This window comes from Protomyctophum parallelum (assembly GCF_964188405.1).
Source record: "Protomyctophum parallelum genome assembly, chromosome: 5".
Taxonomy (NCBI): Eukaryota; Metazoa; Chordata; class Actinopteri; order Myctophiformes; family Myctophidae; genus Protomyctophum; species Protomyctophum parallelum.
The window spans coordinates 10,283,050-10,296,956 of NC_139702.1; the positions used below are offsets into that span (position 1 = coordinate 10,283,050).

Consider the following 13,907-nt stretch of genomic DNA (forward strand, 5'->3'; position numbering starts at 1 on the left):
TTTTTTGTATGGTTTGACTGTACCTCCGTTATGTAACTTTTTATTTTACTATAATAAAGTATTCAATGATTGAATACTGTATTTGACACAAAACGGTCATAGCAGTCATCACAATGTGACGAGGTCAGCACATTTGGGCAAGTGGCTATATGGGCAAATTTAGACCAAGGATTGTTTTTGGTGCAAAACTAATGCTTGGAATGGATTCAGAATCATTAAAAACCCCTAGTTTAACACATGCTACTTAAAGCATAATGAAATTTAGAAAATGTTGCGTTATACAGATTGTAATGGTGGCCATATAATATGGACTTTGGCGTGGCGACCCCGAAGGTTGCTGGCTCGGGCGCCCTATTTGTGGAACATGTTGCGCTTTTAGACGAATTAGCGCGGAATCAGCCTTATCTCTCCCTATCCTCCTATAAGATACTTGCAATTCATTGTATAGTTAGCATGGTCTGCTGCAGAGTACAGCGTACACGTTTCGGCCCTCAAGCCTTCATCAGCGCTGCACGGCACGCTACAGACACAGGAAGTGTCACATTTATAGACTCCCTAAACGAGAGTTCCGTGAGTGCCGTTTTTTTCTTTTAGAGATCTTACTTGGTAAAAATGCTCAAAGAGTTTGTGACGAGTTGGAGTCGTGCGAGCTTCTACCTTGATGTTACTATTACAAAGTAAAACCAAAACACTGAGTAGCCTACTTATTCCAACACTGCACTAGTCCCACGTCCCAAATTAATTTTTCGCAGATGAAATCACTAACGAGCTGGAGGGCTCTTGATGAATAGATTAATGAATGAATGAATATAAACACCCTCAAAGCACGGAGTGCAGCAGTATGCGACAGATCTGGGTATTACACACAGCGAAGGGACAGCGTAAAGCAAGCATGAAATGAAGGCGGCGGAAACAACATTTCTACATTACATGCATGCAAAACAGACCTGTATGCAGAGTGCGTCATTTTAATGTTTTGGAGGTTTCATTTGGTAATCACTGATGTCCATCCAAGATCCAATCTGTTTATGACACGCTGTTGGCTGCATTACACCATATAGCAAAAAGCCCTCGATGATGTCGAGTGAAAACCTTGTATGTCCAAAACCAGTGGTGGAAAGTAACTAAGGGACAGTCTGGCAGGCATTAGTCTGACAACACCGTCACTCCCGACATGCGTGGCCGGTTACAACTCCCCCGTAGCTGGGTTAAAACTAATCCATGGTTCCTTTGAGGTTAGGTTTAGGGTTGAGTTTGTGGGTGTCGGACTCATGGCTGTAGGACGTCTGACCAAACATATGCACCCGTACTTGAGTAAATAAATACATTTATTTAAAAAAGCACATTTACTCAAGTACTGTACTATACATCAGTACACTTTTGAGATATCTTTACTTTAGTGGAGCCGATCTACAAGCTCACAATGCGTTGCGATGTGGCACATTGTGAACTTGTAGATCTGCTATTTTCAAAAGATCTTTGTACATTTAAACATATGAAAACTTGTGAATTTTATTTTTTTATTTTATTCAGGGTCTTGCATGAACACTGAGTATATCTGACTGAACCAACTCTACAAGCTATTATAGCTTGCGGAGTTGGTTCATACGTATCAGTAGCAAAAATAGTGAGTTTTGCTACTTTTGTGTGAGTATTGTATAGACAAATATTGCATTACTTTACACAGGAAAAAATCTCAAAATAAATGAAATATGGGCCTGGGCCGTGGCTCAGCGGTCCAGGCACCTTGGCTGGTAATCCAGTCTGGCAGTGTGCCGTGGGTTCGACTCCCGATCCCGACGGCCTTTACTGCATGTCTGTCACCCCCCCCCCCCCCCCCCCCCCCCATCTCTCTCCCCATTTCCTGTCAGAAATATGGAGATACAAGGTTTCTGCCTGACTAAACAATATGCATTTACAAACCGATTGTAATGGGATCAAAGTCTTAAAGCCCCCTCTGGACTGTGTGTGTTGATTGTTGGGTTTTACATGTTGATCAACCATGCTATCACAGTCTTACAGCAGGTAGGCTACAGTATACTGTACCATAAATACACAGCTCATATATATTTTTCTGTGTACAGTGTCAACGTGACAAACCCCTCGGCGTGCAGTAGGTGAAAGGTTTGCATTAGCACGAACGCGGTTGCAACGTTGAATGAAAATAATCGATACTTTAGATTAAATAATAGGCTATCCCTGTTTTATGGGCATGCCAGTGACGTCACTATAGACTCACTACAGACAAACACTTTAAAAAATAGCTACTGTAAAATAGATAGATTTTAATTATCTGCTGTAGATTTAGATCTGTTATTTCACAATGTTGTGCTATAATACTGTTTGCAACAAAGTGGTTAATTGATTTGATATATAAAAATAAATATGAAGACATTAACATGAGCAATCAATAGAACACACACACCCCTTCCCCCCCCCTTAAGTTCTAGCTATGGCAGCTAGAACGAGGGGCCTTAATAATGACTCCAGCCCTGTATGTATATGTGCTCACCCGGAGCATCTCCACCTTCCCATGATCCTCCTGCAATATGCATGACGACACAGTGCCATAAAGCTCCAGGCTCATACATTAGCAATGGAGGATCTCCAGCCTCTGGGCTCTCCTCGCTGTTAGTTGCAATAACACTAATAACAGACTTTGTTTGTATGCAGAGATGGTTCTTTGAAATGCACTTTACAAAAGGGCTCTGACAATGAATCTAAAAGGGTTGAGGCGAAGAGGAAAAAAAAACATATTCATAAAAAACATTGTAGCCTACTCTGGAAAATGAATATAATTCAATAAATCGCAAATAGTTATTGTGAGGAAAAAATAATAATGAAGAATTGTGGATAAAAAGAACGAACAAGGCCCAGGCCGTAGCGTAACGGTCTGGGCACCGGACTGGTAATCCAGTCGCAGTGTGCCGCGGGTTCGACTCCCGGACCCGACACGGCCTTTACTGCATGTCATCCCCCCATCTCTCTTCCGTTTCCTGTCAGCCTACTGTCTGTCCCTTCAAAAATCAATAAAAGGCGTAAGCTGCAAAAAAAATATCTTAAAAAAAAAAAAAAAAAAGAACGAACAAGAACAAGTAATAATGCTGTATAGCTTCATGTCTAACATCATGTACTGTTATAATAATTGATATGCTATGTGTATTGTCTGTCCCTGATATGTTTCAACTTTACGGTTTGACGAGTTCACCCCCCCCCCCCTCCCCGTCCCCCTGCACCCACTTCCAACATGTGGTTCTATTTGTACACTCTCAGAGGCCAATTAACACTGAGGATATTGGGATCTCAGAGGCTTAGAAAAATACATCAAAGCCTACGTGGTCTAATGGGATCTGTCTCAGTAACGTGATCTAAATCGGATTCCATATGACTCGTTTGTGTGTAGACTCATAAATATCAGATTCCAATCTGGATGTAGCACAGATTTGATTCAGGCTGGATTCGGCTGTCAGTCTGAACACACAGAGATCTATGTGGTCCAATATGGTCACTTCAAATGCAAATGCAGTGTCAACGGTCGGGCCAAAATATCAGATTTGAGAAATAAAATCAGATTTGAACCGGATATTGACTGGATGTGACTGTAGTCTAAATGGGGCCTTATAGACGGAATAACTCTGAGGCCAGCTGGTCAGATCTAACAATTTGAAGTTTAATGTATCGCCGATCACATCATCATATACTGTAGTGATGCCCATATGTGGGCAATCTGAGCTCAATTTACTTTGATTATGAGTGATTACAATATTTCACAAGGTGGAACACAATCAACAACAATGTATGGGGTTATACGGTAGCCTATACTAGCAGTGTACACAAGAACCTTGGTGCTGAACTATGCAGCGGTTTGCAAGGTTAGCTCAGACAGACGATCAGACAGATCACTGCTCGTTCGTTTGCCACAGGGGTCAAGTTTGTTGGACTTCAGGGGCCCCCAAGTGGCGGGTGCTCCAGGTGACTCCCTGGTGGGAATGAGCGTCCTCGGGATGCATGGCATGACTGTTACCTACAATGACTGTTACTGAGCCAGGCCCGGGGGTTGGACAGGCCAGCGCTGCTGTTGCTGATGTATGTTATTCACAGCACAGCAGGTGGCGATGGTGCTACTGTCACTGTGCTGCTTTCTCTCTGATTTAGCAGTTGATTGATGTTGGACAACACTGAAATAAAATCCCTGGCAGCACAAAACAGCCACAGCAGAACACTGGGAGCAACAGCATTCAGCATATAAGATGTCATTGGTATGGTCACATATAAACCCCCATAAAAAATGTACTAAATACTGACAGCCGGTCAGCAGGTGGAATCGTGAATGTATGTTGTATATAGACAATATTCTAGACCAATAAATAAAAAAAGTCCCACTCCACACCCCCGGCTGCCGGACTACTAGGAGAGGGGTGAGACTGGGAGAGGTGTGAGACAGGCACACAATGGTTAAATGGAGGGGGATGTATTCTTGTAAACAAGAAGAAGATACAAGAAGCATGACTGACAAGGAAAGACAAATGGCAGGCCAGAGAGTGAAGCCACCAGAGCAGCTGTGGCTGACAACAGGAGGCACAAATGATCCTGCATGTGGGGGAGTGTTAGTGGGTTTATCCACAGCTCATCTGTATTCCAGTCTCTGTTGGCTGCAACGCACGGAGGGTGCTATTCATACAGAGATATCGAGGCAGCCTACAGCCACTTCTACTCTGCCTCTGATCAAGAATTCTAACAGACTCACAGGACGGGTTAATGGGAATGTGTGTGCGCTGTAGGCGACACAAGCAGCGGTTGCGTGGAGGCGCACAATATGTGGATGTAAAGGCAGATCAGATGCAGTCGCTCATCAGAAAACTTTGTGAACTCAACTCACACACCCAACTTCGTGTTTGAAATAACTCCAGGCGTGAAGGGTCAGTGTGTCAGTCAATGGAAAGCATACCATGAATTATACATTCACCACAAACTACACACTATACAGTACACCATACACCGCACACACACACTTAACTCTACCCCTGATGGAAATCTAAAGTAAGCTCATACGGACAGACGTACACACAACGCTGTGCATAGGAGCCCCGCTCAAAGGTCGTATTAGGATTCTAAACTGTACGGATATTGAGAGGAGTATAAAATAATCACACTCGTGTGAAGTGAGGGGCACTCTTATCATCATACATCACATTCCTTGTTTCCGACAGACACAAAAAGGCCCTCAAAAACAGCCATATCCATTTTCAATGCATGAATGACAAAAATGTTATGCAGCATTATAATTTGGTATTGACAATTTAAACAAAAGATAGACTAACAGATTAGATCTTGCAGAAGGGGGATTATTTAGCTACATTTACAATCACACATTTTGATTTTGTGTGCGTGGTTGTGTGTGTAATGAAATAAAATAATGCATCATCAGTTTATTATAATGTGACATTTTCTTCTGAATAATGAGCAATCAAAGTATACTTCAAATCAAAAACTGGCACCAATCTTTCGTGACGCTAATTGTCTCAGCTAGCTGGCAATACATCTAAATATAGGCATTGACACCTACATTTTGCTGCTGTCAGGCAGAAACCTCTTATGTCCATATTTAAATTGTTTTTTTCATAAATTAATACATAATATTACTTTTATCCAGACACTCCCTTTCCTACAGTATATTGTCACGGTTTGAGTCAAGACGGTGTAGGACCAAAGTGCAAGATGAGAGGCAGAGGCAGAGGTAGCCCAGTTCAAATTAAAGTATGTATTTCACCAACCAAGAGGAGTAGGCAGCATGCAGCAACCAAAGTCCAAGGTACAGCCTGGCAAAGGTCAAAATACTGGTAGGCAGTCAGAACACGAGGAGAACAAAGGATATAATACTATACTGGTAAAACTAGGGGATCTGAATACAAGGCAACGTACAAGCCAGGAGTCAAGAACAAAATAACAAACTCACAGGGTATACAACTAACCCATGCAAGAACTGAAAACACAAGGGCATACTGCAAACAGACAAGGACTAATATATAACTGGACACAGGTGAACACAACTGACAATCAACACTGGGATAGGCTAGCTAGGGGACTAAAGACTAAGAGGACACTAGCAAATCACAGGACTGGTTAGACAAGACATGCAGGCAACAGTAGCAAAAGCAGGAAACCAATACACTAGATTACTTCCAAATAATCGCTCCGGTAAATTCCGTAAATATATGACTAAACTTTGACTAAAAGCTTGTGTTTAATCCATGAGGGCACTGTAGAGGGGAGCTGTGTGTGTCTGACTGTGCCCAGGTGATGGTCGTCGATGCTCATTAATACATCAAGGAAAGCAATTATGTTTCTGCACTGTCAAAAAAGTAATGCTACTTTTGCAATGCAGTTAAATAAAAAATGTGAAAAAGCTCAGGGGGGGGGGGGGGGGGGGGAGATACATCACACCTGTGTGAAGTGAGGGGCGCTCTTGATAATAAGCGTGTGCACTCGTATCGTGAACGGTGAACCTCATAGGCTATCATGATACGAATCATAACGTTGAGTGAATCCTTACATGCCTAGTAGATTAACATTTGTAGCACCCTGAGATAATGTGTTGAATGGGCCATGCTGCTCATGCCAAGAGGCGGGGCTTTGCGAAGTACGACCAAGTAGAGGTCTGTGACTGTGACTGTGATGGTGATCATCTGACAGCTGGAAGGCCCGGGCCCCTGGAGTCCCGGTCTACCCCCAGCTCCCCCTGATGGACTGCCCCTGGAACCATGGGACGTGTGTTTTCAATGAATCTAGCATGGCTAAAATGGAGTTTGAAGTTACAATAATGGCTTTATATGAAGTATATGAATACTGAATCAAGTAGATTAAGCACTGGGGTGTTACTGTTTGGGGTGCTCACAAAGGCCTGAGTAATCCCTTTAAGATTTTGTGGAGTTCTGCTAATATAGTCTCCAGATAGACATTTTCAGTTCCAGTATTATGGGACAGGTCACAGGACCATGTATTCCAGTACATTTATCCATCCTCATGAATAGTGTTGTGGTTTCACCGTGACCTGCATGAGACCTAACTTCACAGTGATGCTAGACAGCTGTTGTGAATTAAGTCTCTTGTGTGTGTATTGTTGTTGTTGCTGGCACAGCTTGCATTTGATCTTGTTTCCCTAAAATGTTTCATAGCAGTTCCACACCAAACTTCTCATGTGCGTGTCAATCTCTCCATATTGACGTGTATCGCCCTCTCGTGTGAAACGTGTGTGTGTGAGAGAGAAACAGACAGACGGAGAGAGAGAGAGAGAGAGAGAGAGAGAGAGAGAGAGAGAGAGAGAAAGAGAGAATACACTTTCAGAGCAGAGGATTTGAAATGTGAAATTGAGTTGCGATGTTCCATGTTCCTCAGCCAGGACATCAAGTCATAAAATGCTAAAACTGGAAATTATTGCTTTGAGCGTTAAGTAGCCTAATGGCCAAAGGAGGCCAGCTTGAGGCTGAAACATATTGGCATGCATTTAATCTGTTTGATTATGAACTGGCCTTTTCAACCTTTTTTGTTGTTGTTAGCATATTAATTTATTTTTGCATTTTTTAATAATTGAAGTGAGCAGTCAGGACAGTAAAACCAATGTTAGCATAACATCCTATGGCAGCTACACCTGTTAGCATAACATCCTATGGCAGCTACACCTGACAGATCACAGCACTGCTGTATGACAACCATTGAACCAACCTGGTTCCTCATCGTTTTCATGTCAGGATACCACTTTTATCCATAGAGAACTGAGAATACAGTTACATTGGAAGTGATGAAACAAAGGAATGGCCTGGGCAGACAAAATTGGAACTGGAACACAGCGTTCGTTTTTCCATTTCCTGAAAAGGGAAAGGTATTATTTAGGTACTATTATATTAATATAATTGGTACTAATCTAATATTGTGTTTGAGGTGCACTTGCATGAAATGATGCATTATATAATGTCATCAATCTGTGTACGCATAAAAATACCACTGCCTAACATATCAGATATGTTCATTCATGAATGAAATGTTCATTGTTTAACAGCATTGCTCAGTTTACCAAAATTTTGTTTTTTATTTTATTTGCACAATAAAAACAGTACAAGTTAACAAAAGACAGAGACAATTAAGTAGTAAGTTAAACACAAAAAAGTGAATGAAAATTAGATTATGACTCGTCACCTTTTGAGAGCCTGCCAGTGTGCGAATGTGCAAATGACGACGAGATCTCTCAACAAAAACAAACCAATAGATGAGTTTCTGTGAACGTCTTTGTTCTGTATCTTAATAGACAGCACATTGCCAATGAGTGAGACACTGACTTCCAGAACAGTTTAAAAAGAAAGAAGAAAATAGGGATCCACTAAATGTCCCTAGCAGGGGGGCAGTCAGACAGATATTTTGTGAAGCCACAAGGAAATCGGGATTTCCTGAAAGTTCATATAATGGCCTGTTGTGGCGCTGTCATTGGGCCCAAAAAAACCCATAGCCCCATAGAAGTCCATGTATTTGGGCCCAACTTCGCCTAGACTGTATTACCTTAATAAACATGGTCATGAATACTTTCTGCTTCCAGTCACTAGTTTAAAGTCTCATTTCTAATGTCATAATATTCTTTTTGGAAAATGATGGTCCCATTTATTAAAAAAATGACCATAAAGTCGCGTATGTTCTGAGGGGCGTGGCTACCGTTACAGTCTATGATCGGGATTCCCCACCCACTCGAGTCAGAATAAAAACCAACTAAGAAGAAGGGGGGAAGTCCCGCCTCGTTGTCTGGGCCAGCCAATGGGCCAGCTGGGCCCAAACGGATCTAGAAAGATGGCGATGTACAATTCAAGGACTGACAGGCTTCATTTTACGTTCATGTTAGACCCGGGGAACGCTTTGTCCATACTTTTTTACAGTCTATGGTCCCTAGGCTGTTTTTCTAAGGATTCACAAACGGTCAGTGGTGTACAGTATTTATTTACTAAAGTATTTACTTTAGCACTGTACAAGTACAATGTTGAGGTATTTGTACTTTACTTGAGTATTTCCTATTTCCAATACTCTACTCCACTACATCTCAGAGGCAAATATTGTACCTTTACTTCACTACATTTATTTGAAAACTTTAGTTACATTGTAGATTTTGATTATTAGTACAAAACATACACTAACCGCTTCAGCCCTAAATGCATTTTCCGCTATTTGAAAATAGCTAATCTACAAGCTCACAATGCGTCGCATCGCGACACATTGTGAACTTGTAGATCTGCTATTTTCAAAACATTTGTATACATTTGAAAACTTGAAATGGGACATTCTGCATAGTGAGTACTTTTGGTATACTTTAAATACATTTTGATCCCGATACTTTTGTACTTTCACTCGAGTACATTTAGAATACAGGACTTAGTAGAGTATACAATCTACATTGCAGTATTGATACTTTTACTTACAGTAAGTACAACATCGGCGTACTTTTCCCACCACTGCAGACGCTATAAGAGAGAGAAGCGAGAAACATGGGCTCCACCCAGTGGACAGCATGCAGCTGTCCATGTTCTCAGTGAGAGAGAGAGGGCAAGAGAGCCTCCTCCATAGCAACAGGCCTTCATAGCAACTACTTCTCTCTAAGTAAAAGATGGCCTTGGCTGCCATTCAGCCGTGTCCTGCATGGCTTTGGTGCTAGAGGAACGAACAGGAACATTGTGTAATAGAATATATTGTTGTGTATATCAGACTATCAGCGCCCGGCGTCCGTGTACTTGATGAATATGTTCATGACGCAGGTGAGTGGAGGCCTTTGACCATTTTCTCTGGCAAGGCTTTTTGAAGAGATGAGCAAATTTATCCGTTTTCGGGGGGCAGGGGGTTGGTGGGGTCGAGAAAAGAGGTGCAAATCTACTGAGAAGAGGAAAGAATAGTTCACCAAACTTCAGAAGTCACGTCGACAGAAACGAATAACTCCAGAAACATCTCAGTCAGGGAAATATTTTGTCTTGTCCCGAGGGCATAGACACACACACGCCCAGACGGGCGCACACACACCCTCACCCACACACAAGCACGCACGCACACCATATATGATGAATCATTCAAAACATGGAGCCTGAAAGGAGACCAGATAGACAGGACAGAAGCTGTCCATGGCCAACCCAAGTCCAATTTCAGACCCCACAATGCAGTGCTTTGATCAGCCTGTACACTCAACTTATATGCCACTGGACTGGTGACCATCTATCTCACCCACTCACTCACTCACACACTCACACTCACACACACACAAAATACGCCTGATGAAAAGTTTCATCAGACATCCCATCATATCATCTATCGAAATTCGAAGCTCAGAAAGTTATAGCTCTGGGGATGTGCGTGATCCCTCTCCGCTCAGTTCTCAAGTGCCTCTCATATGGCCTCCGTGTCAACAATAATTTCAACCAGGAGATCAGAAACAGCCTGTTTCATCTCAATTTCTCCTTTTGAAATATGATAAGTTTGTGCGACTCCCTTCAGTCATAACTCTTGACTGTCAAACTTCATCCTATAGTTGCACTCATGCCTGACGTATACCTGAATTGTGCATCATGTCACGCATAGCAAACGAGCTGATCCTATAGATAAGCTGTTTTCGAGGCGCTACACGACGGAACCAAGTACAGAATAAATCAGGCATAAGTACCACCAGGGTGAAGGGACTAGGCTTGGGCGGTATCAAGGTAATAAAGCACACCATGGTACTACATAGAAATCCTGAATGCTTGATTTTCAACAGGATTATCGATGGGGAAATAAAAAATAACATGTATTTATCACAAGAGGGAAGTTGAAGAACAGAAGAATTGTTTGGGAGGGAAGAAATATACATAAATAATTGGCTGGTTAATTCTGCTCTATACAGTAGGTAATTTCTATGACTAGAATTTACATCATTGCCACATAATATTATTGAGATTACTTCCTCCGTGACCGTCCACATCATCTCCATTTCAGCCCATCGATGTGTCCTCTTTTCTTACAGTATGCAAGAACAAGTGTCATCAGGTCCTCCAGCAAGGCATGCTAAATCTATGAAGGACCTTCAATACCTATTTAGTATTCATTATTCTATGATATTTAACCCATTCTGACCTGAGATCAGATTCATACGAGGTTTCCACTGGACACACACACTGGTCTGATTAATCCATTCTGACCTGAGATCAGATTCTAAAAATGTCAGTCATTCTTCGATTTAAAAAAAATATAGCAGACCTACAAGCTCGTAGCGCGCCACTCGGTGGCGCACTATGAGCTTGTAGATCTGCTATTTTTAAATAGCTAAAGCATAACATGATGCCAACACCAAAATGGGTGCCTGTTCAGAATGGGTTAAACATAGAAAGACTTGTCTAAGTAGGTTAATTGCATATTAGACACACACCGTTGTAGGGTAGCCTATAGAATATACCATACAAGAGCAACTGGCGGCCCCCACCTTCAGGCCCTCAGGTTAACACTTATAGCGCCATTGGCCGAGATCTACGTCAATTAAAGCTCATTATTTATTAATATCGGAATACTGATATATTATTGTCAGTCTAAATGAATAGCTTAATTAGTATTCAAATGTTATTGTCCTTTTTTATGTCCAATGTATTTGTATTTATAGTTCATAAAGTTAATATAACTAAAATTAAAGGCATTTGAAAGGCATTTGAAATGAAAAATATATATACAATTCAAATATAGCAAAAATAGCCGATCTACAAGCTCAGCTTGTAGATCGGCTATTTTTGCGACGACAGTAATATGCTGAGAGGCCGTCTGCACTGGAGTGAGTGTGGAAATATAGTGGCCCTCTCCATCGTCAAAGTTGCCCATCCCTGGTACAGACGGTCATAGTACAGTACAGTACTGTACAGTACAGGCTACAATGACTATATCAGCACCAGCAGATCAGCTTTTGCACAAATACTGTCTGAGTAGCTCGCTCAGGGGTCATCAATGTGTCTGTAGCTCGCTCAGGGGTCATCAATACTTGCGCTCTCTGCTTGCGCAAGTAAATAGCTGATCTACAAGCTCACAGCGACACATTGTGAGGTTGTACATCTGTTATTTAAAAACACATCGAGGATAAATCAAAATATTTTTAATATTTTAAACATTTTAATAACAAAGGCACAACATATTTTCAGATGTAGACAATTACATATTTATCGGGTTCCTTGACGTGAAGAAATGTGGGAACTGGTTTAACCCCTATAACACCCAACGTTGCAATAACACAACATATTTTAATTAATTACATTTTTTAATGTTCTTTTTTCACCTAAACTTAGATCATTGATGTTTTCATTGCAATGCCATTGGTCATGATATTTGCATATAAATACCCCCACAGAGGCTGCAATTCACACAAATTTGACCTTTAACCCTGCATAAAAGTAAGTAAAAATATTGTTTTATTTATTATTGTGAAAGATCCCCCAAATGTAAATTATTAATTTATTATTATTTTAATACTTATTATAAATGTGCATATAATTTGCAAAAAAAATTATCCGGGTGTTACAGGGTTAAACATTACACTTTAGAATCAAGCCCAAAAAAAACAACCAGCAACTACCAATAATGCATTTGCAAGTGACTTGCAAGTAGGCTTACTGTAGAGAGGGGTATTGGTTCCTGTTTTATATTGTAGCTTCAATTATTGTAGGCCTAATGTGTTTGTAAAGTGGTGCCTGAAATATGAAATGTAAATGGTTTAAGTAACGATGTAATTGTATATAACGTATGGGCCCTTAGTTTGCCTTGTTTAGATAATTGATATAATTACTGTGATTGTTCTTGGTATGGCCCACCTAGTTTAAAATGGTGACTGAATCTGCAGACAGTCCGTTTAGTTTGGTCTAGACTAGGCAAGCTATATTGAGCAGCTGAGGAAGAGAGCTGTTGGGGGCCTTCATGGAAGGGTGTCGCCCGACGCCCGTTAAAGTACGTAGTTACCTCAAGTTGCTGTTCTTTTAGTGTTTTGCCTGTTATTTTTGATGTGCCTGATTTTTGGACAGTCCGTCACTGAATATTCTTGCACTGCCTGGTTGGTGTTTGGAAACTTTGGGTAAATAAAAAAACAAAAACAAAATGCATTCTTGGACAGTTCTTTTACCTTAACCTTTACAGTGTTATTAGTGCATATTGGTAGACTGTTATAATTTTAAATGCAGCTTGGGTGGAGGTGGGGGGGATGGTGCTCACTTGGTGTTGTAGTTGGCAAAACACTGGTTGAGGGGGTTATCTGCTGATTTCATCCATTCTTTCCTGAGCATGTTCTTGTGCTGTGCCAGCCTCATGCCAGGGTTCTCCATCTTAATGCGGGGCAGGTTGTCCTCCTCAAAGGCGGCGAAGGCCGCTTTCATCCTGCGCTCCGGGTGCCGTTCGAGCTCTTCGGGACCCACGCTGAGGACAGCGATGGCGTCCTCTATCGACCTGGCCTCCACCGAGCCCTCGTCGGGGACGATGCGGTTGACATTCTCTTCCAGAGGAAGTTCCAGGGGGCTTGGCTCTTCCCGTTTGGGCTCTGACCTCGTCTCCTGCTGCCGCTCGACACGTAGCGTCTCGATCTGAGCCCGGGTCACTTTACCTCTGGCGGGAGAGAAGGGTAGCACTCTCCCCGTGAGCCCGGCACTCTCCTCGTCCAGGAGTCTCTGGTTGTCCTTTTTCCTCTCCAAGGCTTCGGTCCTCCTCCTCTCCCTGTCACCAATCCTCTGCTCCTTTCTCAGGACGTGCTTGTCATCGTCCTGCCACGAGGCGTCTTCTAACTCCTGCTTCTTGTGGGCGTCGGCCACCGCCTTCGCCTCGGCCTTGCGGGCTTTGGCTGCGACCGACTTGAGGTTTTCACCCTGGAACTTCTTGGCCCTCATACTCTA

The 13,907-nt window shown here is 42.1% G+C and overlaps 2 protein-coding genes across 2 annotated transcripts in view; both read right to left on the reverse strand.

Moving 5' to 3' along the window:
* Positions 1-13,907, reverse strand: part of LOC310859021 (uncharacterized protein) — a 428,722-nt gene that overhangs the window by 17,317 nt on the left and 397,498 nt on the right. The window lies entirely within an intron of this gene.
* Positions 13,233-13,901, reverse strand: LOC310859234 (coiled-coil domain-containing protein 124-like; the record flags this gene model as incomplete). Its single annotated transcript, XM_083765636.1, has 1 exon — positions 13,233-13,901. The coding sequence occupies one exon, from the start codon at positions 13,899-13,901 to the stop codon at positions 13,233-13,235; it is 669 nt and encodes a 222-aa protein (XP_083621762.1).